Source organism: Setaria italica, chromosome IX, assembly GCF_000263155.2.
Source record: "Setaria italica strain Yugu1 chromosome IX, Setaria_italica_v2.0, whole genome shotgun sequence".
Classification (NCBI taxonomy): Eukaryota; Viridiplantae; Streptophyta; class Magnoliopsida; order Poales; family Poaceae; genus Setaria; species Setaria italica.
Window position 1 is genome coordinate 18,248,606 of NC_028458.1, and position 10,523 is coordinate 18,259,128.

At 47.6% G+C, this 10,523-nt stretch overlaps 1 protein-coding gene across 1 annotated transcript; it reads left to right on the top strand.

Annotated features, from left to right (window-relative positions):
- The first annotated feature begins 5,443 nt into the window (after positions 1-5,443).
- On the top strand, positions 5,444-6,457 carry LOC101785799 (pentatricopeptide repeat-containing protein At1g05600). Its single transcript, XM_022829699.1, is given in 3 exon segments — positions 5,444-5,536; positions 5,538-6,201; positions 6,204-6,457. Coding segments are annotated over 3 exon segments (1,011 nt in total).
- Positions 6,458-10,523: the final 4,066 nt, after the last annotated feature.

A 10,523-nucleotide genomic window follows, 5' to 3' on the forward strand; every position in this document is an offset into this window, starting at 1 on the left:
GTTGCTGACATTCTTATCATTAATCTCTCTCAAGCTAGCTTCTAAAGCTGCTGCTGGGCCAATACAAGCGGATCAGCTTAAATAACTTATGAACTGAGGGTTGATAAAGAAGAGGCAGGAGCCAATATGACTAAAAGTTCAATTTATTACATCTTACTACATAGGATTTTTTTACTAGTAAAAAGACTTTAAATATGCAAATGCCAGAAAATCACTAAAAAGAACATTTCTATAGACCAAATTGTTGATAGCGGGCATATTTCTGTTTCCATGAAGGGAGTGAACATGTCAGCTGTTAATTTTTCCTCACCGTAGAAAGTCGAGGAAAACTTATTCCAAATGGGCACCCTAGCATTACCTGTAGAATTAACACAGGTCAATTCATTTGCTGAATCATTTCTAACAACAATGGCTGACATGCCTTCAGAACTATACAGCTATACCTTTCCATCCATAGAATCCTTGGCAAACTTAGCTTCATGATCATTTGAGAAGTGAACAAATACAAAGCCTCTTGACCTTCCGGAATTTTTGTCATACATTATTCAAACTGCAAAAGCAAAAATAAAAAAGACTAACAAATGTAAAATTGCTACAAATTTGTGGGACAAATAGGACAAAAGCATTAAAAAATCCATCTCTTATCACAATAGCTTAATACCAGGTAAACAGTTAAAACAACTCTACCCACTGGTTTTCAAGTATATGAACACTGATGTGGTAACTCATGTGGATGAACAAAACTACATGCAGCAATGGAACAGAGGACCATCAAATGCTTCTTTTTTGTACGAGATTGTTGATATCTACCTGTGGAGTAATACAAACATAGTTTTTCTAAGTGTAGCTATTTTAGTGTCAACATTGTTAACTACTGGTTTTGTTGGCACAGCAATACTTGATGCATTAATTTTAATGCTATCAAGTATCAACTTTAAAACAAAAAGGTGTAACCACACAATTAGTTTCATGAACAAACACCCAAGTTAAACCTTATATGTGGCTGATAAATAGGGACCGGCAAATAAGATGCAAGATGTGGCAGAAACTTGCACATTTGCAATGAACCTGATCTATGGATGCACAAATGAGCCACAAATTTCATAAATACTTAAGTAAAATCGACTTTATCATTTTGCAATTGCCTAGGCACTACTTGTATGTCACAACAAGCTACATTGTCATATGGATGAACTGCACCCTAATGTTCAAAAATCAAATACTCTCAGAAGTTCAGATAGATAGTATCTCAGGCCTTGAACTAACTCTTTGCAATGAAACATGAACCATAGGCTGTAACCATGTTCTCATTTCAGTAAATGCTTGTATTCAAAGATTGGTCCAGACTCCAGACAGTGGATGGTAATTGTCTTATATATCTTTTCCCTTCTATCGAGCTAAGCATAGTAGCTCTATCTTGTGCTGGATGGCAAGGCCTCAATGGAACTAAGACCCAGAGTCTTCTTTTTTCGTTTGTTTTGAATAACAGGATCTGATAGATTCGGCAACAATATACTTCCCAGCTGATGCATAAGCATTAGAAAGTAACACCATGTGGCCATAATCAAATGATTTTATGTTCAGCACCTTCTTAGCAGCAACTTCAGTTAACTCTGTGTCACTATGCAGGTGACCTCCCCCCATCAAAGCCTTCCAAGAATTTGATCCCACTTTGCTGGTAAAGCTAGCCACTTCTGCTGCTTCATCCAAGCGACCAGATCTTGCCAACATATCTACTAGGCATCCAATGTGCTCCTGACATGGATTTATGTGATTTTCATTAATCATTCTCCTGAATATGATTAACCCATCATCAACTAGTCCAGAATGGCTGCATGCCAGCATTGTGTTCAAGTATGTTATGATGTCTCATTCTTCACTAGATTCCTCCATGTCATTAAAAGTACTATTTCTTGCTCTCCATGGCCATTTATACCATAGGATAATATCATAGTATTCCATGAGACAACATCTCGAGAAATCATGTCACCAAATACTTTATGGGCTGAACTGGCATATCCACAATTACCATAAACTGCCATGAGGGTATTTGGGACATGTCTATGCAGATACAAACCTGACTTGTAGCTATGCCCGTGAAGCTGAACACATAACTCAAACCTAGCAATCTTATAGCATCCAGTCAATAAGCTGACTAACGTCACAGAATCAATCACAAAAATATCTTCACACCTCATCTTACCAAAGAGATGCATCCCCTCTAGAGCTTTTCCACTTCCTAAATACCCTGACACCATTGCAGTCCATGAAACTTAGCTTTTCTCCCTTGTTCCGTCAAACAAGACACTAGCGGAACTTAAATCCTTGCATTTGGAATCATTGTGATTAATGAGTTAGCTGCAGGAAGCTCTCTACTAAAACCATGGATGAACATTTGGTTATGAACCAATTCCTCTCCTTGCATCACTCAGAGGTGCGCAAGCTTGCACCAAACTGACCATCACTACCCTGTCAGGAACTATGCCATTTGACCTCATCTGAACAAAGAGACTTATAACTTCACAGGCATGCACCTGCTCAAGAAGGAAACCCATCATCATCGTCCAAGAAACAACATCACGAACAATAGTTTTCCTAAAATCTCTCTTCCAATCTCAATGTCACCAAAATTCAAGTAAATGCCAAGTATTGAGTTTGTCACTGAGACATCCAGATCAAGGCCAATCTTAACTGCATAAGCATGTGCACTTTTGCACATTACAAGGCCACCACAACCAGCATAAGCTTGAGCCACGTTAATCATGGTCACAATGTTATTAGGAACTAGCCCAAAACAACAACACAGCCTTTTAAACGCCAACAATGCTTCCTAAACAAATCATTGTGCATTATTCCGGAGATCATAGCATTCCAGGAAATCACACTGGGATCCCTCAAATCACCAAAAACGTCAAGGCATTCATGGGGCACCCACATTTCGCATATGCATCGACCAGTGCAGTTGCAACAAAAGGATTGGATCCCAGCCGGCCCACATGGATGCACTCGGCAAGCAGTGCCCCAAGCAACACACCGACCGAACAAGTTTGGCTGCATCCCCTACCTCATCATGTCAACAAACAGCCCAACTGACTGGTGGAACGACCCACTCCTTGCATGCCGGTAGATCGCCACCGAGCAGGCGATCACGTCCCTAACAGGCATTTCGTCGAATAGTTCGCGGGACTGGGCGCGATGCAGTGGCTCGCAGCCTCCACAGCATCTCGTCGAGCACCTACCCCGCGCGCCATCTGAACTCTAATCGAACCCAAAACCTCCAACGCAGAGAGGTTATTAACTACACGTCCACACCCAAATTGAGCATTCCTAAGTTTCCTAAGTAACAGCGAGATTACCATTTGCGAATCTGTTCCGTACCTTCGGTGATGGTGCCGAATGAGGAGAAGGCGTCCGTGAGGGAGCGCTCGTCCACGGACCACGACAAGCCTGCGCGCGCAAGCAGGAAACCAAGACGAGGTAAGTTGAGAGCTATTGTACAATCGGGGATCGTTTGGGAGACAAACCCTGATGCGGGAGAGCGGAGTGGTAACTGCGACGAAGAGCCTGGAGACTGGAGTAGTGGAGTTGGATGGCAGCGATGGCGCACCGGGAGGCGGGAGGCCCCTCGTCTGGTGGTGGGGCAGCCGCGGCGGAGAGAAAGCGCCGCAGGTGGTGGCCGTCGTGGAGGAGAGGGGCGAGGCGCAGGCGGGAGAGCAGCGCCCGAGGCGTCATGCCGGCGAGCACCCAGCAGCGGCAGCGGTTGAAGAATGGGCCTGCCCAGTGCCCAGTTATTGTGGGCTTTCGAGAGCAATTTGGCCTGGAACAACAAGCCGGACCAAGCCGATTGGATAAAGGTAAAATTGGCTACGGGACACTGTTGACATCGAATATTCAGATACTCATTAGGATATTAAATACAGACTATTTACAAAATCTATGTGCAATAGACGGAGGCTAAACGGCTTAATAGATTCATCTCGCCATTTAGTATATGCAATTAGTTTTATAATTAACTCATATTTAGTTCTTCGAATATTCGATATGACACGGACTAAATTTTAGCTCAAGGAACCAAACACCCTCTAAATATGGCTTTTGCTATAGGCCATTAAAAAAGATGTCTTCGCCAAAACATACTACTATTCGGTGGTAATTAGGTGTGGGACACTGATATTATTAAACTCGAATTTAATTGGAAGCTATGGGAATTGACTAAACTACCCTCACCTCTCCTTTTGCCTGCCCGACTTGAACTAATCGGTCACACGATTCGCCGCTCCCTTTTCTCCCTCACGGGCAAGAACCGCGGCACCAGCCCCCCCCCCCCCCCCCCCGCGGCGGCGGCTGCTGCCCACGGCGGCAGCGGTGGCACCCACCCACGACTGCTATGGCAGCGCTTTCCCTGGAGGCCGTCGCCCGTGGAGGTCCGCGCCCGCCCGCCCGTCCCTGCAGCTACAGATGGCGCCCACCCTAAAGGGTCGCGAGATGGCGGCGGTAGGATGCAACGCCCGGTGGCAGTTCGCGGTGGCATGCAGCGTACTTAGCCGGTGCATCAGGACCGAGGCTGCGGCTGCCAAAAATGGTGGCGGAGGCTCAGGCTGCTTCCCCCCGCGCAGGCGCAGCAGGCTATGCCCACGATGCTGCTCATGCGGGGCGTCGATGCTACTCAAATGTGGTTGTTTGTTGTCTATTTGCTGAAATGTTGAAATGGTGTTCAAATGCTGTAGAAAGTGTTGCTGAAACGTTGGTTTGAAGGAGCAGGGGCGTACTTGTCTATTTGAAGTGTTTTCTTACCTGTTGGAGTAAGAAATGTTATTATAAAAGTTACAGTGTCCAGCACTAAATTACCAATGTGTGTTTTGGCAAAGACATCTTTTTTTATTGACCTGGAGCAAAAGCCACACTCTGGTGTCCATCGGCCAATTTTGCTTTGGATAAAATAAAACACAGGCGCCACGCCGGTGCGGTGGCAGCTCGCCGGGGCCATACTCCGGCGGAAGAACCCCCTCGAAGCCACCTGTACCCCGATGCGCCTCACCGCTACACGCCCTCCTCCTGCCGCCACAACGACGGTGTCCGCTCCTCCCTCCTCAGCGCCGCCGCCGGCTCCCCCGTGCTCCCGTCCCTCCTCCGCCGGGTCCTCCCATGCTCCCCCTCCACCGACTCCCTCCTTGCAACTTCTATCCCCAACCTCTCTCCAGCAGCCGCCGTCTCCATCTTCCGCTCCACACTCCCCTTCTCCCCGTCGCCGTCGTGGTCCTTCTCCGTCCTCCTCCGGCGCCTCATCTCCCAAAGGCTCCTCCCCGAGGCCGCTCGCCTCTTCGCGGAATCTACCGAGCGCCCGGAAGTCTCGGTAGCATCCGGTTCCGGAGCCCTTACAATACTCTTCTTTGGCCTCTGCCGTGTGCGGCGCCCTGACCGCGCGCTGCAGGTGCTCGAGGAAATGCTGAACCTATGCCTTACACCAGATAGGGACGCGCACCGTGCGATCGTGCCTTCTCTCTTTGAAGCTGGCATGCTTGACGAGGCCACGCATCGTCCTCTATTCCATGTGGTGGCGCGTGGCGCAGAGGAGTTGCGACGCCAATGCTGTGATGTACCCTGCATTATTGCTGCTTGCATTTTGTGCTGCTGGCCCGGGTGAATAGGCTGAGCTGATTCTGGATAAGGTGCTCAGGAAGGTGCTGGGATCACCAGGTAGTCTTCGGTCTCTTCGTGTGCCAATGCCAACTGTGCTTAGCCTCGAGGATGTGCAGGAAGTCATTGACCAGGCATTGGCTGTGCGAGGTGGAATGAGCTTTGAGTCCATGATTCTTGACCTCTATGATGAGGGTAGGTTTAGTCAGGTGGATAAATTGTTTAAGGATATGGCCAAGAAGGGTTTCAAGCCAACAATGTGCGTGTACAAGGCAAAGATCAGTGATTTATGCAGGGAAGGAAATTTGGATGATGTTGTGTGGGTGTTGGAGGAGTTGCACAAGAATGACATTGTTCCAACAGTGACAACTTATAACTTGATAATGAAGGGTCTTTGTGACACAATGCAATCAATGAGGACACTAGAATTACTCTAGAAGAGGGATAGGCATCTTGGTTGTGCTACTCAAAAGGACATGTTCTCTATCTTGGCCCATGGTTTGTTCTCAGAAAGCAAGTTTGTTGATGCATCAAAGTTAATGGAGAGGATGGTGAATGGACATCATTGCCTGATAGAAGTGCATTTAACAGTGTTATTGAAGGTTTATGTTCTGCTGGCAGAACATATGATGCATTGCTATGGCTAGAGGAGATGATTAAGATCGACCATGGTGAAACATGAGACATCCGTGTTTGGTCCTCCTTAGTCTCAGAGGTATGCATGCCCCAATTTGAAGCTTTAGGAGCTGAACTATTGGAGAAAGCTCAGATTGTAACTGTACAAGAAGTGGAATTGAGATTCAGCCTAGGGGACTCCTAAAACCACAGCTGCACTGAAATGTGTTTAAGGTACTCCTATTTATGCAATGGTTGTTGTGAATAGTACATGATCTTTAACCTTGGTTGCTGCATTGCCTTAAGACTTAAGAGTAGTTGTTGTGAATTGTACGTGATCTTTAACCAATGTTGTTACATTGCCTTAAGAGTTTAAGGCTTTAATATGTTTATCTGTTTCTTGTTTGGTGGAAGTTTTTTTGTTTTGAGCCTTATGCTTGATGAAGAAAACAGTTTTGTGTAAGGGTCCTGTTAATCATATGCTCTTATTGAGGTGCCTCTTCCCTCTCTGGGCATAGGCATAGATTTTCCGAGGAAAGAAGTAGCATACCTCCATCAACATCTATAACTCCCATTTTTCTAGGTTTCGAAAAGTTAATTGCCATTAACTTGTCTCAACCCTCTAAATGAGGAGGGGAATTTTGATCTCTGGAAACAAAGTAATGGGAGAAGATCTCTAGTCCCTCTCCCTTTTTCTGCTCTCCCCCATTCTGGTCAGTTGTACCAAGGGCACGACCTTATGTCACCAAATACATGTTTTCTATACTAAAATTCACAGGCATACTTAATATTTCCAAGAGAAAAGGCAATATATCAGAGATGAAAGGGTACGATGGTATAGTTTCGTAGGAGTACTAATTAAGGCTTTATTGGTGATTCTCCTATGGGCCTTATTTCCCATGCTATAGGTAAAGGTTGTTGAAGTGGAGAGACTAATGATAAATATAACCAATTCTACATTTATTTTTACAATATGCTAAATGTCTTGATTTTGTCAGACAAGATTTATCATTTATGATCATTTTCTCTCCTGCCCATTGCTTGTTGCATGTCCAAGATACAATAACGAGCACTACACATCCCTGTTATCTCAAAACTATTTGCCTTTTCAGCTGATCCAAATGACCAAGGCCAGAACCTACATGCTTGGTAATGACAGTGATAATGGACTCCCAGTAACATCATCTCAAGACAAGGGACATCAGTTTGCAGTTTCAAGATCAAATCACCAAATTAGGATGATGTGGATGATAAAATTGCTGATATAAATGCAAATGATGAAGCTGGTGAGGTGCTTCTAAAACAAGTGAATGCAGAAGGCTTAATGAGGAGCAGATAAACTCTAGGTCTAGCAGGAGCAGCAGTAGTGGGAGTGGAAGTGCGGAAGTGGGAGGTGGAGTAGTGACAGAATGACAATGATGGCAGTGAGGGCGATTTAACCAGCTCTAGAGGTGACGCTGGTATGATTTTCATATGCAGTCTTGATTTGTACGTCTGCCAATTTTACATTCTTAGCAAAAGTGTTTGCTCCATCTGTGATTAGGTTGGTTTATGTTTGCTAAACCTGGATGGAAGCATGGCCCTGGAATTTATAGGCAATTAGGTCGGGTTTATATGTTTGCTAAACCTATGTAGTTATACGATATTGCTGTTTGTCAAATTGTAAGTTGCTTTTCCGGAAAAATGACACATACAAAGGTAGTCAGATATTGACAGCAGGAACTTGAATATATTTTGATTCAATGTAATAATAATGCCATTAAAGTGCACTATATCATTTGTACAAAATTGACAGATCTTCTCCAAGTTGAGCTGCTCGGCTACAAATTCCCTAGCTTTTTTTTCTCAACAGATAGAACCCGGTGGGCAACGGTGGGATCAGTTGAACCTGGAAGCCCTTCCATCACCCAAAACTACTGGACTTCTGCATCATGATGCCGCACATCTGTTTGGCACTGCTCAGTTAAATCTGACGGCTGCCTCTTCCATCACTGTACCCAAAATTTCTGGACTCCTGAAGCCTTATCTCGCAGATCTGATTGTTGGGACTGCTCTGAGCAAAACTGTAGTGTCCCAGAGATGCTGTGACTCTGAGCAAAGAGTTGAGATCTCCCAGAGCTGCAACTGCCTGCTTCATCGAGGTCATAATGGCGAACGCCTTCAGCCACATCACTGAGGTAATGCAGCGGCTCAACTCCAAGTTGCTGGCTGTCGTCCGGGCACTGGAAGTAATCAGCCAAGCACAACGTCCCGTACTTGTAGCCACCTGCATCTATGAAGCTGCCATCGTCCAGGCCAATGGCCAATATGCCAGTGAAGCAGTGGCCCGTGGTGCCCATGGTGGAGTGCTCCGGTGGCATGTGCATAGGATTGCAGGTGATGTCGAGGGAGGGGTACATGGCTTGATTGAACCAGCAACCGTCGTAGGCATTGGCATTGCTCGGCATCAGCATTTGGGGGCACCCATTCATGTCTGAGTATGAATAATCATTGCTGTCAGTGTATTGGAAGCCGTAATCAGGGCACAAGAGGGTGTTGTGCTGCTGGCCATGATCGTTGTCGCCATTGCCTCCCATCTGCTGCAGGTACTGCTGGTTGCCACCCATGCCCAAACTGCCGCCGTTGATGTACCAGACGCTGGATGCAGGCTGCATCATGCCAGCATTCAACGGACGTGGCTCGACGCTGTTGATGTACTGCAAGCTGCTGCATCATGCTGGCATTCAGCGGATGCGATTCGACGACTCCATGCCACGTGAGCTCGTCGACCCAGGCCTCCATATGGTCGTCGAAGCCGTCGCCGACGAGCGGGACCCCGGCGTCCGGCGCGGCCTGCCGTAGCTGGCCACCATCATCGTCTGGCATGCCCAGCGCCTTCCGTCTCTGAGCTGTGGCGAGCAGCGCGGCGTCGATGGACTCGAGCAGCTCCTCCAAATCCACGCCGTCCAACAACACCTAGGCGGGCGGCGCAAGCGCCTTGGGGCCCTCCTGCCACTCCCTGGCGAGCCTGGCCTTCTCCTTGCCCAGCTCGGCGCTGAGGTAGCCGAGGTGCGTGTGCTTCACCCGCCTGTCCGCCGGCAGCCTGCGGTACCTGTCGACGACCCCCGCGCTACCGAACTCCCACACGTCCGGCGCGCTGCCGCTGGGGCCGGCGCAGACAACGATCGCGACGCCGACGTCGCAGAGCTCCACGAGCTCGAACGCCTTCTTCTGCAGCCTAGCCTTCCTCTACTTGAAGGTCCTCGTGCACGAGCCCAACTTGCCAATGAGGCCCATCTGGATCTTGCGGTGCGGCATGGGGGGGCGGTGGTCCTGCTGCCCATGACGGCGGCACGGCGGGGGAGCGAGCGATTGTGATTCTCCGACGCGCCGCACGGTTTATGGGCATAATCGGTAGCTGGGAGGGGGCATCCTAGGGACCATCCTGCACCGTCTCGTGCACTTTGGTCTAGTTTGGTTCCCCCACCCGCACCATATGCTTGCACCCCCTCGTTCACTTGCCCTCTCCCATCCTGTATCCCTCCGTTCGCTGAAATCTTCCTTCCCTCACGAGTCGGGACGGGGCAATGCAAGGCGGGAAGATTTGGGGTGAGCGCGGGAGATGACGACGTCTTGAGGATAAAGGTGCGAGAGGCTAGGGTTACCGCTCCATTCCCGCGCCACTCCCTTCACTCCTGTCCATTTCTCTAGTACGCCTTCTCCTCTCCCTCCCCTTTTCGACCTCAGTTCGCCAGTCAGGTCGAGGTCCTCCGGTGGCCTACTCTTGATCCTCCGGTGGTATGATGGTACATCTCCCCCTCATCTAACAATGCTTCCTCCCCTCTCCCATCTAGATGTGCGTTGATTGTTGATTCGTCAGTTTTTTTGCCGATGAGGAACCCTAGCTTCTTATATTATCAGATCTGTGTGGTGCTTTTGTTCGTGTGCATGTGGATCTATGTTTTTTGACGTGGATCTATATTTATTCAAACATGTAGATCGAATTTATTGATTTATGTACTACTGAGCAAAGTGCCTAGATCGATGATGAATCCTTGCCGCCGGAGGAGCACCCTCAGGTGTGGCAGCCGCGTCTTGGATAACTGTTTAATTCTGAATGTTTGCTTGCTTAACAACATGACCCTAAGTACTTGTATTCAATTCTAATTAACATTGCATCGTATTGGTAGATATGGATTTCCAAGCTAGGCGTCGAGCGGCTGCTGCTGTGGTTGCTACTGTGGCTGCATGGTTTTTCATGTGGTTTAGGAGGAGAGCTTAGGATGCTCACT